Consider the following 23,075-nt stretch of genomic DNA (forward strand, 5'->3'; position numbering starts at 1 on the left):
GCAGTTGAGCAGGGAATATCAAAGAAATCTTGATAATAGAACAAAAGACAAAGCAAAAAACAAAAACAAAAACCAACAAGCAAAGCAAAATAAATTAAAAAATAATAATAATTCAAAAATTTTTAAAATTTAAAAATTTAAAAAGAATATGTTTTTCTTTTTTCTCTTATGTTGTCAGACACAGACAACATAAGCTGCCCAGATGAAACTCACATGGACCCGAAAAAGACCCCCAAATAGCCACGACAATCTTGAGAAAGAAGAACAAAGTTGGAGGGATCACAATACCCGATATCAAAAGTTATACCAAAAAGCCACTGTAATCAGAACGCATGGTACTGGCACAAGAACAGATATAGATCAGTAGAACAGAATAGAGAACCCAGAAATTGAACCAAACCTTTATGCTCAATTAATATTTGACAGAGGAGGCAAGAACATACACTGGAGTAAATAGTTTCCTCAACAAATGGTGTTGGGAAAATTGGACAGGTACATGCAAAAAAATGAAACTAGACCACCAACTCACACCATACACAAGAATAAACTCAAAATGGATAAAATACTTAAATGTAAGTCATGAAACCATAAAAACCCTGGAAGAAAACGTAGGCAGCAACATCTCAAACATCTCTTGTGGTAATATGTTTGCTGATACATCTCCTAGGGCAAGAGAAACAAAGGAGGAAATAAACAAGTGGGACTACATCTAAATAAAAAGCTTCTGCACAGCATAAGAAACCATCAACAAAATGAAAGGGAAGCCCACTGTATGGGAGAACATTGCCAATGGTACATGTGATAAAGTGTTAATTTCCAAAATATATAAGGAACTCATACAACTTAACAAAAAAAGACAATCCAATTAAAAAATGGGCAAAGGGCCTAAATAGACACTTCTCCAAAATGGAAATACAGGTCGCCAAGAGACATATGAAAAAATGCTCAAAGTCACTAATCATCAGAGATGCAAATTAAAACAATAAGGAGATATCACCTCACACCTGTCAGAATGGTACTATGAGAAAATCATCAAAAGACAAGTGCTCACGCAGATGTGGGGAAAGCGAACTGTAGTACAGTACACTGCTGGTGAGAATGCAGAATGGTGCAGCCACTATGGAAAACAGTGTGGAGTTTCCTCAAAAAATTAAATATGAAATTGCCATTTGACCCAGTGATCCTACTTCTAGGAATATATCCTACAAAATCCAAAACACCAATTAGAACGAATTTACACACCCCTTTGTTCATAGCATTGCAATTTGCAATAGGTAATATCTGGAAACAACCCAAGTTCCCCTCAGTATATGAGTGGATTAAAAAAGCTGTCATACATTTACACTATGGAATATCATGCAGCTGTAAGAAAGTAGGATCTCTTACTTTTTGGGACAGCATGGATGGACCTGGAGAAGATTATTCTAAATGAAATAAGCCAGCCAGAGAAAGGCAAGTGCCACATGGTCTCACCTCATATGTGGGATATAATGAACAAAATAAACTGACATACAAAATAGATACAGAGATATAGAACCATGGAGCAGTCAGACTAATTTCAGATGAAAGGTGGGGTATGAGGAATGGTTGGGGGGGATTAATCAAAGAACTTAGATGCATATATGCATGACCCATGGACAAAAACAACAGTGTGGAGAAGACCTGTGAGGCAGGGATGCTTGTTGGAGGGGATCAGTGGGGGGGAAAAGGAGACATCTGTAATACAACAATTATAATAAAAAATTAAAAATAATAAATTTAGGTGTGTAAAAACTAATTTTAAAATTTAGATTGCAATCTGTGTATCATCTGCATTGGTCATTAAAATATAATCAGTCACCTTTTTTTCTTTTTAAATTCTTAGATTCTTGACATTAGCGCCCTGTGGACTCCATTCTTCTACTTTATATAACATCAAATAAAACTTAAAGTTTTATTTCCTAAAAAAAAAGAAACTACAATGAGATACCTCTTCACACCTGTTAGAATGGCTATTATCAGCAACACAAGTAATAACAAGTGTTGGAGAGATTGTCAAGAAAAAGTACCCCTCATTGACTGCTGGTGATAAAGTCCAGTGGTTCCTCAAAAAATTAAGAATAGAATTAACATATGACCAAGCAACCCTCCTTCTGGTTATGTACCTGAAGAATTTGAAAACATTTATTTGCAAAGACATATGCACCCCTTTGTTCATTTCAGCATTATTCATGGTAGCCTAGACATGGAAACAACTCAAGTATCCTTCAGTAGATGATTGGATAAATAAGATGTGGTACATGTACACAATGGAATACTGCTCAGCCATAAGAAAATATGAAATTCTGTTATTTGCAAAAGCATGGATGGACCCGGAGAATGTCATGCTAAGTGAAATAAGTCAGTCAGAAATAGTTAAGAACTATATGATTTCACTCATATGAATAAAACTGAAGGTATCAAATGAATAAACAAGAAAACAAAAACTCATAGACACAGACAACTATATGGTGGTTACCAGAGGGGTGCGGGAGTAGGTGGGGTAGTAAAGGGTAAAGGGGGCCAAATGTATGGTGACAGAACATGATTTGCCTTTGGGCAGTGGGCACTCAATGCAATATGAAATCATGTATCATAGAATTGTATACTTGAAGCCTATATCATCTTATTCACCAATGTCACCCCAACAAATTTTATAAAAAGAAAGACAAAAAAGGGATTTTTCATTCAGAAAGTACCTTAATATCTTAAACTGGGAAGCTTAAACATCTAAGTTTTAAGCTGTTTCTTTCATGTTACAATAATTGTCTATGGTCTAAATGGCATAAAATGTTTATTATCTTCGTATAAACTAGTTCTAGTGCGATAATTAGTATTTTAAGATATAGTGGAGAAAAGAGTCAACCCTAGAACATGTAATATTTAGACAGTGAAGTTGCTTTAGGAAAATAATTTCCCAGTGTAACATAAAAGAGACACATGATCTAAAGGCTTTTAAACTACTTTTAGCACTTTAACAGAAAGATAGTACGTAAATGAAACATGAAAAATCTGTCCCTGAAGGCCCAGGATACTCACATATTGGCTCACAAAGAACTCTCTGGAGATTCACGAAGGAATAGTTGTCTTTATGGCTTTTAAAGCCATTTTTCCTTATGTTTTTATTTTGAATCATGAATATGTTCCCATGACGGAAAGTGAGATAATGAGTTGCTTGTTTGGTGTTTATTTTCTTAGATCCTTATACCTTTTTGGTGCCCCATTCCAGTCCCGCATGTTACTCTTAGTGATGTGATTTTGCATGGCTCTTGTTTGTCTAAAAAAATAGATGTGTTAATACAGTAATAGCACTTGTTGAACAAAGGCTACATTACCTTAACTTTGACTTTGTTTTTATTACAAACTGTGAACATTGGAACTCTTCTTTATGATCTGCTGCAGATTTCACTTGCGACAGATGAATGAGAGCTAAGGATCTAAACACCAAAGTTAGGTAGTTTTCAAATTTTAATGTGTTTAAGGATCACCAGATAAACTTGTAAAAAAATGCAGATTTTTGAACCTCACCCTTGGGGAGTGAAATTGGATAATGTGCTTAGAGTACAGCCAGGGAATTTGCTGTTTAAAGTATAGGCCAAGTGAATCTAATGGAGGAGATCTTTACATGACACTGAGAACACTGATCTGTAAGGTAGAGTTCAGGATTGAGCCTATGGTACTTTGTTTCATGATGGACTGGGCTCTCTGGATCTTAATTCATTCTAAACCCTCATCAAGATGAACCTTCCTGATCTTCTGGCATTAAATATGAATTTTAAATAGCAGACAGATTGATACTGACTTAACATTTCTTCTGTATCTTCATAGAAAGATCTAGAACTTAACAGTTGTCTAACAGCTCTTAAAGCATGCATGGTCAGGTAGCCCTTGAATGAGAGAAGACCTGAAACTTCATAACTGCCATGAATGACAGTGGACAAGTCACTTTTATCTGGGTCAGTTTTTTATTTGTAAAATGAGTTAGATGGACTCTGCAGTAATCTCCAATTCTCCTCCAGATAAGACATGCTTTCACTGAGTTAACTGAAAGTACCTAGAAAGCACTTAGTTTTTACTCAACATGTAGAAATAAATGATCTTTTTTTAGACTGCATTTATTTTATTTTATTACCTTTATTGTTGAAAGTATTACAGATGTCCCCTTTTTTTCCCATTAACTCCTTCTGCCCCACACCCACCCCTCCCCCCCAGGCCTTCACCACACTATTGTCTGTGTCCATGGGTTATGCATATATGCATATATATTCTTTGGTTAATCTCTCCCCCTCCACCAACCCACCCCCTCCTTCCCTCTGAGATTCATCAATCTGTTCCATGCTTCTGTGTTACTGAATCTATTTTGTTCATCAGTTTATTATGTTCTTCAGACGCCACATATAATGAAACTGCCTTTTGACTCAGTGATCCACTTCTAGGAATATATCCTAAGAATCCTGAAACACTAATCAGAAAGAATATATGCACCTATGTTGATATCAGCACAATTTACAATAAGATCTGGAAACAGCCCAAGTGCCCATCAGTAGATGAGTAGATAAAAAGAAATAAATTATCTTAAAGTGTTTTATATGCCCAGAAGTAGGCCTTACTTGCATCTTCAGTCCCAGTGAGAAAAAACATTTAACAATTAGTATGTGCCTACTTTTATGGGTATAAATGAAATAACAAAAGGTCTGTGTACGCTATTTATTATATCATTATTTTACTAGAACTCCAGTTTTCTAATGAATATATTTTTCTTGTTCATCTTGGTTGTTTAAGATACAGCCATTTTGGATTCTAGGTATGATTCTCCTATTGGAAAATTTATTCCAAGCCATAACACTTATTTCCTTAATAGTAGAACAGTTTTTGAAATTTAACCTGCATTCATAATATTCATGATGTCTACAATATTCTCACCATAATGAATTGTTTAAGTGGTCTTCGTAAGTTTTATTTGAGAGACAACAAATACTTGAAAAGTGTAAATTCACACCATCAATAATAATTACCAAATTTAAAATAATGTTTTGCTTCTTTTTAAAAAATTCATTGTATCAAGTCAAATAGTCTCCATAAATATCTAAAACTAGCATTGATTGAAGTTGGCTCAGGCTAATATGTCTTTCCCAAACACTACTTTGTTGTTACAAATCAAATATTTGAGAGAGCACCAGTAATAAGAGGTATTTTGTAAGGACTTAATATAAAATGAGGGATAATTTTTTGAGGGAATAGCCTTGAACACATATTTGGGCATATGTGGCATATATTTCTTTTTTAAGGAATCAGGTTGACTCAAGCGATTGTTTAAATATAATTAGAATATTAGTCAAGGAATCTGCAAAGATTTGCATTTGGTCTTAGATTGTCTTTCTTTCCCTGTTTTTCTGTGTGGAGCGCTTGACTTCTGTCCCCTTTGGTGTAATTAAGAGCTACTCATGCCTCAGGTCTAAGGTCTAAGTTTTTTTTCCTGATCCCGCGAACTAGATCAGAACCCTCTGTCAGCCCCTGAGTCAGGTCCCCTCGTATGATTGTTTTTAAGTTTCCTGTAAGAAAAGGCAGGATCTCACAACCATATCTCCAGAACCAGGGCAGGTTCCTATCACCTATTATGCTCAATAACTATGTGTGAAGTGAAGTGAATGAATGAATGAATGAATGAATGAATGAATGAATGAATGAATGGTAAAAACTGATACCTTTTTTGAGCTTTTCTTTCACCTTCCATTGAAGAAAGCTGATAGAAGCATAAGCGATCATAGCATTGAGTTTAATTTGGTGATTACACATCGAAGTATTGTATAAACTTGGAGAGAAAAAATATGGAATATGTAACCAAATGAATACTTATTTTCAGCTAGAACTTATTTTTCATTTTTGTTTAATTTGGTTTTCCTGAGATCTACATTAACTGTGCATTCTTTGCTATATTATCCATTGGCTCTGCTTTCTTAATTTTCAGAGGACATAGGTATCAGTAGTTCTTTTCTATACCCTCTTATTAAATTCTAATACTGAACCCCTCTGTTAACTATTTTTGGAAATACTGAATGTTCTTGTTGAACCCCTTTCTTTTCCTTTGCAGTTGTGCTGACCATGTAAAACTCCTGTAAATTAGATTTGGCCATTTAGCAATACAGTATTTGATATTAGGGTCGGGTGTGGATAACCTTGGACCAGATATGTCTGTAATCTTAATTACTTGGCTAGTGTTCCTTGCGTACTTTAGCTGTCTTGATTTCCTCACTTACTTGATTTCCTCCTATGTCTATTTCTTGGAGACATCTTTTTTTGATGTCAGGAATGACTATACCTTTCCTATATATTTGTAAGTTAGTAGTGAATAGTGTGTTAGACCAAGCATGAGGTGATTGATTCTTAATACCATTTCTCATTGTAGGAAAGTCAGTGAATTCCTGATTTTAGTGTGTCTTATTTGCAAAAGGATGATAATATTCTAAATATTTAACTTTTGCCAACCCCTATGCTAGTTGCTGTGGGGATAAAGAGATGAGTAAAACATGGGCCCTGCCCTTGTGTACAAAGAGACCACAGTAAAAAGTGCAGGCTCTAAAGTCAGATAGACCTTGATCTATATCCTGACTTTCCCACTTACTACCTGAGTGAGTTTTAACAAGTTGTTTAACCTCTCTGTGCTCTAGTTTCTTAATCTGTAAAGTGAGGCATGACAGTACCAACCTCACTGGCTTATTTTGAATATTAAGTGAATAGATAAAGCATGTAGAGCCCTTTGTAAACATAGCAAGAACTCAGTACATGTTAACTAGTAGCAATGGTTAATGTAATTGGATACTGAAGATCCTTCTGTGCTATACTAAGGAGTTTGGACTGTAATCAGTGGCAGTTTTAAGTGGATAAATGACAGTATTAGATTTGTTACTTTTAAGTTAGTAACTCTGGCAGTGATTTGGAAGAAACACTGATAGAAAGAGGTTCTTTACCTCCTAAATTAGAGAGACTGTATCTTTATTTCTGCCTCTGCACTGTTCCCGTGCATGGAATAATTCCATCATCATCATCCATCCACCCATTCAGCCATCCATGCAACAATTATTAGTTATTTTCTGTGTGCTAGGCACTGGGGACACAGCAGAGAACAAGACAGTTATGGTCTTTGTTCTCATGGACTTTAGAATCTACTAGAGATCATTAAAGAACAAATAAATTAAGGAGATAATTACACAATGAGATCTGTTCAACATGCAGATCTGGCTCTGTCCCTGTGTAAAAAGTGTCGGTGGCTTTATAGTACTTCAGAATACAGTCTAAGACCATTTAACATGACACGTGAAGCTTGGGGAACTGGCCTTTACCTGCCTCTCTAAGCTCATCTCTCTTCTCCCCCCAACCCCCACTTCCATTTTATTGTCAATCAACAGGGGACTGCTTGTGGTCTACTGTACTTCTCTTTCTTGCCTTTGTACCCCTGCACATGCTGCCTTTCTACATGTAGTGTTCTTCTCCTTATTTGCTTGCTTAACTGGTTTTCCTACTTCAAAAGCAGCTACTCTGAGTTGGGTACCCCACCTTGGTAATCTCTGGATGCCCTGTCCTTATCTCGTATCACTGGACTTGGGCATTGTCTTATAATTGCTTGTGTCTGAATCTTCATTGTATTGGGAGTTCCTTTAGGACAAGATATATTTAGTTTCACCTCGTAGAACAGTAGTTGGCACATGGTTGTCATGGCATACATTTATATCGAGCAAATGAGCTACCAACTTGCTAGTTGTCCATTGTCTTATTAGACTTCACAAGAGTCTAAGTAAGTGTCAGTAGAGATGGAGAAAAGATGTGAGTTTGAAGAAATATTTATAAGATGGAATGAAAATTGAGTAGCAGATTAGATGTAGAAACAGAGATTTTGAGCGAAACTCTCTTAAGTGCTGGTCATGTCATTACCCGAGATAGGGAATTTCAAGGGGGTAAGCAAATGAGGAGCCATGATGAACTCAGTTTGGGGCATGCTAGGTTTAAAAAGCATTTGGAGTCTCTCCAGAAAAAATAGATTATAAACAGGTTAAAATATGGATACAGAACTTTGGCTTGGTCAGAGCAGGTTAATGGTGTTTGAAACTATTGGAGTGGATTTTTACCTGAGAGAAATGAATGATAAGTGTTTGGAATGGTGTCATTGAAGAGGTGGCATGTGGACTAATGTGTTTGAGAAATCATGGAAGGGCATAGTTAGTAGGGAGAATTATTTTGTTTCCTTCAGTGATTTGGAATCTTCTAATTTCCTTAATGTTTTTAAAAATTATTTCCTATGTGATTTCTGCACTCCTTACCATACAATTAGTTGGGATATTAATTCTGAAGATAATAGCAATCAGATGCCTGTTTTAATGTTATTTTTCTCTTCTGGGCCAAATTCCAGATAAAGAGTTTTCATCTTGCTGAGTGTTTTCTTCCTTATTGTTATTTTGCTATTTATACTCTTGTGTCATTGCACTAAGAACTGAGTAAGTATTGTGATTTGTTGATTTAGAAAGCTCAGCTCTAGAAATGTTCTGTCTGGCTTCAGTGATTCTTATGGTCAGCTTTGTCATTGTATCCCTGTAACTGGGAATTCCTATCATGTTCCTCTTCAATTTACTATTTATGAGGCTCAGCAAGGCCCTCCACTAAATCCAAAATGCTGTTAATCTTTAATGGCTTCCTCAGGTTCATGCAGAAGGGGTTGGCAGGAGGGTCTTTTAATGTCCCTGGCAGCACTGTTTCATTTGGCTGTTTTCCATTACCTGAATGTCATCTAATTTTTTATATTAATCTTATAATACAAACTCAAAGTCTAGGTCCCAAGTCAATATTCCTTTCTTCATTGTTCTCCCAATTAGGCCAAATATATGACAGTAAGTCAAGTGTCTGAGGGGAAAACAAATCTTATCACTTACTTAAGCGCATCTTGCTTTGAATTGTTCGGGCCTAGAGCCTTAGTACTTCAGAAGGAGACTATCAGGCGAGTTATGCTATTATCATCTACGAGACTGACAGAGCATATGTGACCATAACGTCAGTTACTGCAGAAATCAATATATTTCTTTCCGTAGCAGTAGCTCTTGACTTTTCTCCACCTAGCACAGCATAGATACAATCGTAGCAGTGGTACACTTGATGGTGATTCTTCCCTGGGATTTGGGAGCTTATCAGAATCTCCAGGGGTACTTGTAATTTGAAAAAGTCCCCCAGGTGTGATTCTGATTTGCTTCCTTCTCCTCCTCCTCTGAGAATCACTGTTTCATCCAGAAGCTTCAACGTAAAGAGGCACATTTGTTGGTATATTGTCCTTGCATTGTTGAACTCCCTAATCCCCATGCCCCCATACTTCCATTTTGAGTGTTCCCAGTAGTTCCTTCTAATACCATAACTTCTGAAACCAATGTCTACCTGTCACCAAAGGTGTGGCAGCCCCATTAGAGTTTGGACTCCTACAAAGCAAGTTCTCCATAGCTTATGGGCAAGTTTAATTGTGTGGTTTATTTAAATGGGAGCTTTTTGAAAAGACTAAGACTGGAGTCCAAGATTTATACTAACACCACTCCCTGCCAATGTTAGTCCAACACTTTATGATGAAATATTTCAAATCTGCACCACAGTTGAAAGCATTTCAGGGTGAGCACCTGTATATCCACCACCTAGATCCTACCATTAACATTTTAACATACTTACTTAATCATATATCTACTCAAAAGTTTATCCTTCAATTCACCTTTTCACTTTTTTTTTTTTTTTTTTACAAACTCTTGTTTTTTACATTTCCTAGTAAAGTCCAGAAATAAGTACAGTTCCTTCTAAACACCTCAGCATGCAGATCATTAACTAGAATTTAATATTTACTTACAGCTTTTTCTTTTGATGGAAAATACAGTGCAATGCCCAAATCTAAGTGCTCATTAGCTGACTTTTGACAGGTGATATATCTATATAGCCCAAATCCCTATCAAGATATAGAAGATTTTAACACCCTCTTTTTTCTGCCCAGATTATTCCCTCTTGACTTTATATAGTCTCTGAATTAAAAGTAAGAAAAAAGCTTGTCAGTGTTTTCAGGACAAATAGGGATCAGTGTTTAATGATGGATCAGGAGATTTCTTCATTGCCTAAAGTACCTTGTGTATCAAATTGTATATGAATGTGTTAAAACAGGAGTCTGAGTGAGTAACGTTCCTTTTTACTTTTTAAGTAATTATTTTGGAAAGTATGGTATTCAGGTATAAATTCCTTATATCTATTTAGTTAAGTATTTTATAAGGTAAGAGCTCTAGTTCAATGAAATGTGAGGAGATATACATGGGAACATAAGTTGAGTAGAGAAAGGAGGAGAGGTGATGAGGAAAATCACAAATATTAATGTAACATAACATGCATTAATATGTGGTTAATTGATTAAACTTTACATTATGTATATCTAACATCAGGAGATATCATAGTCTATCCCAACAACAGTGGCACACCATTTATTCAAGAATACCGGCATATCATCATCTGCCTTTAGGAAATACACCTTAACTTCATCTCACTATTGGTCTAGTGTGTTTGTCATTTTATTTTTAATGCCTTTCTGCCTGGTAAATATCTCTTATTTGACTTAATTTTAGAGTGAGACAGCATATTTTAATTTATACCAGTATATTTAAAATACGGTTTAGGTTTTAAATTTCTTGCTTGCATTTTATTAAGACATACTCATAAGTGTGTTTCTAATAAAATAATTCTGGTCCCAAAGGGAGAAGCTGTGACAAAAGTAAATTGTGATGTTTCCTTAATAAAAAGGTACAGCAAACATGCAGGCATTTGCATATAGTTTCTGAAATATTGCATACTGGCTTTGTCAGTGCTGGTAAGTCCATTTCAAGGATGTTACCCTTAGTCCATTAGTTTGGATAATGAGCCCTATAAAGTACATTTATAACTTGTGGCACTGCAAGGAGATGGATTCTAATTTTCATCCTTTTATCTAGACACATTGAAAGAAGGTCAATGGAGGGTTCTGTATGATTCATTGTCCCAGCACATATCAGATGACAGAGACCTGATAATGTCCATGCATAAGTGTTTTCCTTATTTGGAAACAGCACTTGAAAGAAATCTTTCTATGATCATCCTTTGAAGTAAAGTGGAAACATATTAAAAGAAGCTCTAGGCCTTTTTTTTTTTTGTCTAAAACATTATCACACGTGCGACCAGAGAGCTATTCTTGAACAAAAGAAAAAGCAACACGTAACAGAAAAATAAAAAGCCTTTAGTGGCTTTTACAGGCTGTGAATGATATAGCAAGATATTTAATCAACTTCTCCCCTTTTCTGAGATCTCTTAAGGTAAAAAAACCCTGTTTTCTAAACAAAGGAAAAAGCTTCTATGTTTCTAAACATTAGAAAAACTTATACTATATACTTGTCCTAACTTTGTTCTTACTTAATAATGCCATTCAAAATAAATATGTAAGTTATATCTCATACTTATTTTATAGTTTAAAATACTTCAAATAGTAATAAAAATATGTATTCTGTATTTAATGTCAGGTTTTTTTTGTAAAAAAATGTGAAATTATAGGCAATTTTAAAATCCTATCTTCTAAGGAGTTGGTTTTAGATTCAAAATTGGTAGCTGATTATGTTCATTTGCTCAATTATTTAATCATCAATGAGAACATTTTTGCTATGCTTGTCTTCTTTGTAGATGCAAAGCAATCATAGATCAGTTTGGTCAGAGAATAATCTCTAAGCATTTCCTTGTGGAGGACAGTTACTTTTCTGAGAACACATGCTCGCACGTGCAATACAGGTAAGACACCGCTTCACCCACTGTCCAAGGGAATGTGAAATAGGAAAGTTTAGCTTTGTGATTACATTGACACTTCTGTATAACTGTTGTTCAAGTAAGATGCAAATATATACCAAATAAAAGATGTATTGAATGTGTTACCATTGTTCTCGTATAGTGTCTGGTTTTGGGGGAACCTAGCCTAATTTTAACTCCTTTGCATCAGCTGGGGTTTGTCTGCAGGTCACATATTCTTCCTTTCATGAGCCAAGGAAAGATTAAAGCAGAACTTGACTCAGTTTGGGGAGGTGACACTTTTATTGTGACTTAAATCTTTGAAACATGCCTTCTGGTGGTTATATAACTGTAAATGAAACTTATCCATGGAATCTGAATCACTGATTAACTGTTTTGTGCATTACAGGCAAATTTCCAGGGCAGTCTTGATTACAGATAGATCTGTACTACAAGCAGATTCAGATCAACAGGTAATTTTAGTCCTGTACTTTTTAATAATGTGTTGCTAATTTAATCTACATGGTAATATGTATAAATTAATATTGGTGAAATGTGATGTATTAAGCCATATATGCTAATATAATACATTTTTAAATATATAATGGTAATTATGTAATAATCTTGGTTTCTTAAAGATTTCCTTCCAACAGAACAAATAATTGTGTCTTATGTAACAGATTTATGCTAGGAAAATTGGACTAAATCCTAGTGTTCCAACAACTATTTCTTTGAAACTGAAAATACATAGTTAGGAGAAGAAAAAGATAATCCCGAGAGAACACATTTAAAAATCTTGGAGGAAAAGACTTCATGGTAACTAACCCTACTACACTGGTGGTAAACCTACCACTAGGCCTGGTGTTAACACACATTTTCTTTTCTGATATTTCCTTAAGGCTATTGTTCATTTCAATACCCTCTTTTTCCTCCTCACCTCCAATTCTATAGGAATGTCTCTATACCTGTGGTTTTCCCTCAGTCTGTTCACCTAAATTCCAGAAGTATGCCCCCTTCTCCTTCTGACCATATTTTACAGTGACTGAAAAATGAGCTTTGTAAGTGTGACTGTCAGACCTATTCTATATGTTAACTGCTAAAAATAGGTTCCTACAGTTCCTTAAGTTGGACACTTTCTATTATATGAAACAAGTATGTTTGTTATGTGCATGAACCTCAGTTCTTTCATTTAATCATTCAGCAGATAATAGATGCCTTTTACATGCCAGCCAGTGCTAACCATGATAGCATCTCTGCCCTCATAGCTTGCCGTCTGGAGGATACAGATACAGACAAATAAAGAACAACTAGTTCAGTGTGACAAATGTGAGTAAGGAATGGTGTAACAGCTATCATAGCATTCATCTCACTATCCTGTAATTACCAGTTGTCTCATCTGTATCTCCCAGTAAACCATGAGCTTTGTGAGTGGGTTGAAGAATAACAGTGAGGTAGAAAAGTGAAGAGAGCAAACAGAGACAATATTGAAGAAGCTAAGCTGTGAAGAGTAGGAGAAAGAAAGTAGTTCCTGAAGAGGGATGTGGAAGTGAAGAGGGCTTCTCTTATATTTAAAAGATTAGTGTATGTGATGATATTGAGCCAGAAGAGAGAGTGAGGTTGAAGATACCCAGGAGAAAAGGAGGATATTATTGATGCAGCAAGGTGCAGGTAAAAGCCAGGGAGGATGAGATTCAGAGAACAGGTAAAAGCATTGCTGTTAGGTGTGGTATGGGACACCTTGAAATAAGAGGGTGAATACAGGACCATTTCTAGGTTTGGGATTTCCCGTCTTTTTTGGGAGTTCCATTTACTTTTTAAATTACAAGGTGAGGTAATCTCTAGAGAATGGGGATGTATCAAAGCTCAGGGAAAGATGTCAGATAATCATTGTGGGGACTTAGAAAGTGGCCTCTCTTGTGGCCAGATGGCTGGACAGTGTTAATGGCCCATTTGAGGTCATGGATTTACAATGGCATTAATCTGCTCCTGTTTTTCCAGCTTTCTTTCTTTTAACTCTACCTGGCCTAGTCAGTGACCTGTTAAGAGACCTGTAATTCCTCATCCCCTTTGTTTGCTCCCAAATTATCAACTCCCTTCTGCCCTCTTCCTTTTCCGTGGTCTAGATCCCATGGTAGATCTTCTGAACTGCCCTTCCACCAACACCTTCAAATCTCATGTAGTCATGTTCTTCCACTGCATGCAGAGGAAAATCCCATCACTTGGATGAGGCTATAATATGCATCTGGATCACTGAGGGCTTCTTGAGAAAACCAATCAGACAGATTGGCACTGCTACAATGTCAGGAGCAACAACTTCATTCGGCTGGACCTTAGTACCTACCATCAGTTAGCTCTTCCACTGGCTTGAGACAGCGCCCTCTCCCTTTCCCTTCAGTATCTAGTTCAGGTCTTCACTATTTTACCCACCCTTCTTTCCCTTAAACCTCTCAAAACCCCTCCCCACTTCACTGAGAAAAGTGTGGCCACCTACTAAACACAGTGGCCCTTGACATCCTGTTCCACCACCTACAACTTATGTACACCGGGACAGAGATTAAGAGGGCTTCCATCCTTGTCCAAGGCCAAGCCCTTTCACAAGTGCCCATGACACACACAGGCCACCCTGCATGCCTGCCTTCTCTCCTGCACCTCCACCTTCTCTGGACTACTGGCATTTTCCTCTCAACCTGTATACAGGTACTAGCATTTTCTATCCCCAAAATAAATAATAAAATGTACCCTTGACACTCTCCCTATCTGTAACTGGTATCCGATCTCTTCCCTGCTCTTATCAAAATGTTCAAGATATTATCTATACTTGCTACCTCCAGCTACTTACCTCTTATTCATTTCTGGACCAACATGACTTCTACTCTTACATTTCTTCCACAATTTCCCTTGCTAAGTTTATTAATTACTTCATAACAGTCAGAGCCATAGGACATTTTTGGGGTACATTTGATTCACAATGTTGATTATTCCCTTTCTCTTGAAACTCTATGCTCCTTTGGCTTCCACGACACTGTGCTCTCTTGTTTCTCCTCATAACTCCAGCTATTCCCTCTCCACTTCTTTTCTGGGCTCTATCCTCTTGTAAATACAGAGGCTCCTGAGAGTTCTCGCTTCAGCCCACAGCACCTCTTGCTGTGAGTACTTGCTGCTTGACTCATGATTTCAGCTCTGCATAAATGTTGGTGAGAGCCACTTCTATATCCTCCAGGACTGTTAGCCCTCATGCTAAATTTTCTGATGGACATCTATCCCAAGGGCCCTCAAACTGAATGTACACAGAGTTGAACTCCCCATCTTCCCTCCCAAAACTACTCATCCATTGTTCCCTACCTCCATGAATAACCCCGGCATCCTTCTAACAACAGCTTCTTCCTCCCATCTCTGACATCGCATGAGCCTCCAGGTCTTGTCAATGTACTTCCTGGAAGTTGCTCTAATCTACTTTTCCTCTTGGTCCCTATTTTCTCTGCTCCAGTTTTGGAATTCATCATCTCTGCCTTCTAAATTTCACATATATGGAATGTAATAAAATAAACTAACAAACAAAATAGAAGCAGAATCATGGACACAGAACAGACTGACAGCTATCAGAGAGGAGGGGGGTTGGGGGGCTGGATGAAAAAGGTGAAGGGATTAAGAAGAAGAAAAAACACATAGATATGGACAACAGTATGGTGATAGAGAAAAAGGGAGATGGGGGAAGGTAGAAGTGGACAAAGGAGGGATAAATGATCGCTGAATAAGACTTGACTTTGGGTGGTGAGCACACCATGCAGTATGCAGATGATGTGTTATAGGATTGTACACTTGAAACCAGTATGGTTTTATTAACCAATGTCACCTCTCCCCCCTCCCTCCTTTCCACTCTCTCTAAAAATCAGTGGAAAAAATATCCTTGGGTGAGGATTAACAAAAAAATAATAATGAAAGAAGTATTTACATGTTTTTGCAGTCCTTAAGAGAACTTTCCCATTATGCTCATGTTTTTAGTCATAATCATTCAGTAATTTAACATAACATTAAATACATATTTCAGTGGCTCCTCTCTCTTTAATGCTAAAGTACATTTTCTGTCATGGACAGCAGCAAAGGGAGTTAAGAGGAATATGGCGAACATAGTTTTTGAGACACCATAAGCCCAAAAATGCACATACAAGTAATATGATAGTAGCATAGTCGTGGTTATTAAAACAGTTTGTGTTGGGAGCTTGTTGTAGGCATTTCCTCTGGGGACTATCAACCTGACATTACCACTCAAAATATAAGCATGATATTCACAAGTAAAAGTCCAAATGGGGCTTTACCTTTTGGCAAATATTTCCTAAATGAGAGGATATAGTTTCCTCAGAGTAAAGATAAGATTGAGATTTAATATTGAAACTTTTGGTTCTATAAACATTGACTTGATGGTCATTTAAAGTCTTTAAATATAAAGCCATTTAGCATATCAGTAGTGCCTAGGACAGCATACTGTATATCAGTAAACATTATTTAATACTAATTTTCCATTTTACTTTTAATTCTGAGTTTCTAGTTTTATTAATGGAATCCTTAAATTAATTTGAAGCCATTCATTTTGAAACATTTGGTATATGTTTGTCTATACTTTGGTGTATATGTTGATATATACTTTGCTTGTTTTAATATCTTCAGAATTTGTAACATTTAAAAATATTTTAGTATTCTATAACTTCTATGTTTAGTCATTATGAATAATCAAAATAGAAAAAAATAAAATTGATTTAATGTGATCTGATTTCAAACACTGAAGTGCACATAATTCAGAAGTAATGTCATAATTGTATCCCTTGAAAATAAGTGAAGGATTTAATAAATATGGAAGATATTTTAAATATTCATTATCTATTAATTATATGACTGCACTATAGATGATATATAAATATATAAATAATGCAGAAATTGGATATTAGGACACATGTGTGTTATGTGTATCAAATTCTGTTCTAAAATCCTTACAAGCTAAATTTTTTCAAACATCAGAGAGTGAAAAAGACACTCAGTTTTGGTGTTAACTATAATGATAGAAGAAATGAAAATGAGGTCTAACAGCTATGTCTGATATTTTATTTTTAGATTTCCATTTTGACAGTGCCAGCAGAGGAACCAGGAACTTCTGCTGTTCGAGTCATTGAGTTATGTTCTTCAACAATGACATGCATGAAAGGCACATGTAAGCATGGTAGAGTCTAGTTATTTGTCTTTTGTGTTTGTTTAGGAAGTAAAGAGGGCAATTATTATTACAGTTGTCAGGGTTGTGTTTACAGAGTTTTGCCACATATATGTTTTTATTCATAGAATTAATTCACACAGCATTGTATGTTTATACAGTAAATCATTTCATTCTAAACATTTCTGTGGCTAAATCTTCACAGGCACTTCTTGTTAAGTTCTCCAGTGAAAGAATTTCTATGACTTTCCAAATTTTTTTGTAATTTTTCTTAAGCTTATTGGAAATATGCTTTCAAGAAATTTTTTTTCTTTGCTACTAGTTTTCTTGTTTACTTTTCCTTAGAATTATTAATCCTATTATTGAACTTCTACCATGTATATAAATTCTCAATTTATTTCTGTTTATTTATTTATTTAAATATATCTTTGTTGATTTCAGAGAGGAAGGGAAAGGGGGAGAGAGAGGTAGAAACATCAATGAGAGAGTCATTGATCATCTGCCTCCTGCACGCCCCCCACTGAGGATTGAGCCCACAACCCAGGCATGTACCCTGACCAGGAATCGAACCATGATCTCCTGGATCATAGGTCGATGCTCAACTGAGCCACGCTGGCCAGGCTGCTTAATGAGACTAAAGTTAGAGACTATCTGTTCTTTTTCCTATCTGTATCAAAATTTCTGTCTCCAGCACTGTCATATATTATGACTTCTGCAACATATTCCCTAAAGATGTTCCAGTAAGTAGAAGTCATCAAGTATACATTAGACATCACTGTGCCTAGATCTAAACTATGTTCTTGTAGGGATTATGAACAAGCAGAGGTTGACATGCCTAATTTGAAGCATTCATAATCTTATTGCACACCTAGTGGAACTAGAGAGTATTAACAGTGCAATGTACATTGCAGAATAGATAAAGATGAATGTGGACTAGGCCCTGACCTTAGAGGAATCACAATCTAGTGGGACAGATAAGACAAACACAAAAGTAACTCTAAAAGGCAGAATATCAGAAAGTACCACAGGAGAGGTACCAACAAACAGTGGACTCTAGAGATTCATAGGACAGAAACATAACAATATCATTAGCTAGAATTATTTTTAATTCTGTAAATTTATATTAAGTTTTACTCACACTGCTATAAGAATTATGAGAAGCAGAAGACTAATCTGGTTTGGCATAATCAAGGAAAACTTGACTATGTTTTCAAGTATAGAGCTACTGTTTACCAAAAGGTGGTAAAAATGTGGTAAAACATAATTGGGAGCTTGCTGTCAGCAGGGAGAGTGAAGAAAATTTGTCCAGTATTGCTGCAATACCGAATTTTCATTTGAAAAGCAACTCAGAAAAGGTTTTTTTCCTTTTATAGTGATTTGTGATATAGGTAAATCTTTACCATGACAGTTATCATTATTTTCCCCTATTACTTGAACCAGTTTTTCATGTCCTTTTATCGGTGTTAGTGTCTTAGTTATGAAATAAAACTTCATCTTTGGTTTTCTAAATTACATTTTATATTTGTGATTATTTTTGTAAATATATTTTTATAAATTATGTTTCTATATGAAACACTTTTGTAGCCCCAGTTTAATAATATATATAGACAATTTGGAAGATGTTAAAAAGAAAAGTGCAATTAATATAAAACCTCTGCGTAGAAATGATAAACACTTGGTGTATATTTCTTTGTTGTTTTTTTCATATATATATATATTTTTTATGAAAATGTAATGAATTTTACATACTGCTTTATAATCTTTTTCAAAAGAGTTAATAAAACAAAAATCTTTTGGCATGTCTTATGATACCATTTTCAGTGATTGTAGATATGCCATTTTTATTTAATTCCATGTTGTTGAGATTAAGTGTTATGAAAAGTTTTACTTAATAGTCCTGCAAAAAACAGTCATCCTTATAAGTAAATATTTGTGCGCATCCATTATTATATTTTTAAAAAACAATTTAGTGGAATTATTGGGTCAAAGTGTGTTGTGTTTTTAGTTTTTAAATAATTGTAGATTCATAGGAATTTGCAAATATAGTGCAGACAGTTCCTTCCAATAGTTACATTTTACCAAATTATATCACAATAGTAAAACCAGGAATTTGACATTGGTATAGTGTGTGTCTGCAGTTTTATCACATGTGTAGATTCTTGTGACCATCACAAGGATTCCTAGTGACGTCCTTTTATAGCCACAGCCATCTTCCTACCTCCCCACACCCACTAACTAACACCAGGCAACCACTGACATGTTTACTATCTCAATAATTTCTCATTTTGAGATTGTCATATGAAAGGAATTATACAACACAGTAAAACCTGGATATAACAGACTAATTCGGTTAAGGGGGTGTCTGTTAAAGCCGACAGTCCATTATATAATAAAGTTGGTTTTCCAAATGTGTATGTTAAAACATTGACAAATTAGTTAATTTACCTGTTTTTACTTATGTAGTTATGTTTGGGTAATTAAAATTAAGTATGAATGAAAAGTTTGATTTCACAGAAAAGTTTTCTATATGCACTACTATAATTTTAAATTTTTACTGAATAGGTTTAGTAAATGTGTGCATTCACCAATCACTGTGAGTAAACAAATGCACACAGCTGGGGCGTGGCTTAGTGCACATGGAAAATCAGCTGGCACACATTAAAACTCCTGCAGGAAGTCTCACCAGGCTACAACAGAACCATTTACCATGTGAGATGTGGTGTGATCACATGCTAATCATTTGCTGAACACTGTTTAAGAGCAGTGACTCTTGTATTTAAATATGTATAGTTGTAAATATGTAATATTTATTTCTGTCAGTGAAATTACTGCAGTGTTTTTTCCAACATATGGCCTATTTGCTAAAATTTGTTTAAAATAACAGTAAATCAATAACAAAAAATCCCTGTTAATTAAATTATAAGCAAATCTTGGTTAAAAGCATTTTAAAATTAACAGGGTGTTTATTTTCACATATGACATACTAACCAGAAATTTTGTCCTTTATACCTGAAGTTCATTAAATTGAAGTCCACAAAATCGAGGGTTTATTGTATGTAATTTTAATTTTATAAGATTGACTTTTTTCACTCAGTGTAATTTCCTTAAGGTTCATCTAATTTGCATGTATCTATAGTCTGTTCCTGTTTATTGCTGAATAGTATTCCATGGTAAGATGTATTTTCTTCTGGCCTCCAGAGTTCCTAATGAGGAATATCCTGTTATTTGAATTGTTTTTCCCCTCTAGATAATTTTTTTTTCTCTCAGGCTGCTTTTAAGATTTTTTTCTTAGTGGTTAATTTTTCGGAGTTTGATTTTGATGTGTCTTGGCATGTGTTCTTTAGATTTATTCTTTTGGGCATTCATGCAGCTTGAATCTGCAGATTTATGTCTTTTGCAAATTGGGGAAATTTTCATCCTTTATTTCTTTGAATACTTTTCACCCTCATCCTCTTTCTCTCCTCCTGGGACTCCTATGACATGACTGTTAGGACATTCACTATAGTTCCACATGTCTCTTAGGTTCTGTTAATTTTTTTTATTCAAAAATATTTATTGTACCTATTACAAGCAGTCTACCATGCTAGGCACAATGGATTGTACAAAGGAATTTTTCTAAAGTGGTAACAATAAGATAATACAAAGAGCACCAAGAAGAGAACAAACTACATGTTTTTGTTCATTTTTATATAATCTGTTTTCTCTTTTTTGTTCATATTCTATTATTCTACTTTCAAGTTCACTGATTCTTTCCTCTGTTCATTCCATTCTGCTGTTGAACTCATACATTGAATTTAAATTTTATTATTGTATTTTTCAGTTTAAAAATTTCCATTTTGTTCTTCTTTATATCTTTGATTTAATTGCTGAGCCTTTTACTCTTTTGGCTGAGTGTCTGTTTCATTTGTTTCCAGCATGTTTGTAATTGCTCACTGATGCATTTTCATGATGGCTGTTTTAACTTCAATAGCTGTGTCATGTTGGCATATTCAAATTGCCTTTTCTCATTCCAGTTGAGGTTTTCCTGGTTCTTAGTATAATGAGTAATTTTGGATTCATACTCAGGCATTTTTTGTTAATTTATAGTGGGGCTTAGATCTTATTCTGTTTTAGCAGGCCTTCTCTGGCACTGCTCTGGTGGGGAAAGGAGGCTCCATCTTGTTACTGCCAGGTTGTGGTAGAAGTCCTGGTTCCCCCCTTGGCCTCTGCTGGCACCTGGAGATTGTTCCCTCCTTGGCCTCTACTGGCACCTGGAGCCTTGTTACTGCTCCCCATTGGCCTTCACTAACAACATGGTGAGAAGAGTGTGGACTCATTACTAAAGCATTAGTAATAGACCTGACTCTCCATTAGGCCTCCTATGACACCACCCCATTGGGGCAGAGAGGCAGTGCCTCATTCCTGCTGGATAGGGGTAGAAATCCTGGATCCTGCCATAGCCTCCACTAACACTGTGTAGGGTGACTGTTACTCCTGGTGGGAATGAAAGTCCTGGCCCCCTGCTTCTTTGACACCACCCCACCAGGAAGGTTGTGGCACCTGGAAGTTGTGGAACCATGACTATTAATTAAACTAGAAATATGCATATTGTGCATGGCAAATATCATAAAAATTTAAAATTCATAGGAAAAGAAGCAGTAACTTTTAACAAATCAATAATTCTTACATTTTCTCTTCTTGAGTCTCAAGTGCAGTTTTTTCAGGTCAAATATTTCATCTCTATATTTTATAAAGAAGTCTTGATTTTTCATTAATTTTTTTCAATTACAAATTTCATATAAGATTTAGTTTTTGTTAATTTTCTTTGAGTTATTATGCCTTGATAATCTTAATATGAACTGGATAAATGGCCAATACTTTGTACTTATGTTTTAATCCATGGAAAAACACAGATGTCTGGTAGACTAGAGAACAGGAACCCATCATAGAATTAGGGTGGCTCACACCTCACAACTGCTGTGGGAAACTAGACTCCCCATTCACCCTTTAATGATAATTGTAGATGTGGGACCTCAGTTTTTACTGTGGAGTTTGACTGGAGTAGAGAGAGTAATTATTGTCTAACTGTTTTGTCTTGTTAGGTTGCCCCTTTCCCTGTCCTTTGATTAGAGATATCAGGATTTCATTTGGGATTGTTTGTTTGTTTGTTTGTTTGGTTTGGTTTTCTTGTTTGTGAGGGATGATATATTTTTATGAGTTTATATATACATATGCACACACAAATATATACACTCATAGCTACATCAGTGTATTTATAGGAAACAAATTCCAAAGAGTATATAATAATCGAAGCTGTGGTTATCCCTAAATGATGGGAATGCAGGTAACTGATTTTTAAGTTTTTCTCTTTGTTTGATTTTCTGATTTCTCTACAATATTAATTAAAAATATACTTAACTGAATATGTCACAAATATACAGGATCACATTAAAAACATTTGTGATAGTGTGATGACAATTTGACATACTATACCAGTTGTTTATAACTTTGATTAAGTACAATTGAATCCACAATTTTGCATGTTTATTTCCAGGCTACTATGATATAAGAATGTTTTAGTGATCATTAAATTTAACCATTTTTCTTTACTCTTCATTACTATCAAATCTTCCTACTTTGATAAATATTTCCTAAAATTTTGTTAAATGTTTTTATTGATTTCAGAGAGAGGAAGGAAGAGGGAGAGAGAAGTAGAAACAACAGTAATGAGAGAGTCATTAATTGGCTGCCTCCTGCATGTCCTCCCACCCATGCCACTGGGGATCAAGACCAAAACCCAGGCATGTACCCTGCTACATACTAATCAATCACCCATCTTAAGTTAGCTCTTTCCCACACAGCTCCTTCTTTGTCGTTTGAATTCTGTTCCCACTTAATTCACTTATTTATGCGTGCGTATACTCTCTCATCCCCAGTCCTCTTCTTCAGCTCAGTTCATTCAGAAAAGTCTTCCTACTGATTGAGAAGAACAAAGTATGTCTCTTACATTCTATAGTCATATGTAGCATGAAGTGGTACTGTGACCTTCACATTTTCTTTTATAAGTAATAGC

The 23,075-nt window shown here is 35.5% G+C and overlaps 1 protein-coding gene across 2 annotated transcripts in view; it reads left to right on the top strand.

Moving 5' to 3' along the window:
* Positions 1-23,075, top strand: part of CHM (CHM Rab escort protein) — a 214,379-nt gene that overhangs the window by 154,498 nt on the left and 36,806 nt on the right. For both annotated transcript variants that reach the window (XM_081126003.1, XM_081126004.1), the window contains 3 exons: positions 11,725-11,829; positions 12,233-12,296; positions 16,930-17,026. In XM_081126003.1, coding sequence (XP_080982129.1) covers positions 11,725-11,829; positions 12,233-12,296; positions 16,930-17,026 — 266 coding nt within the window. The remainder of the gene's footprint in view (positions 1-11,724; positions 11,830-12,232; positions 12,297-16,929; positions 17,027-23,075) is intronic.

This window comes from Miniopterus schreibersii (genome assembly GCF_964146895.1).
Source record: "Miniopterus schreibersii genome assembly, chromosome: X".
Lineage (NCBI taxonomy): Eukaryota > Metazoa > Chordata > Mammalia > Chiroptera > Miniopteridae > Miniopterus > Miniopterus schreibersii.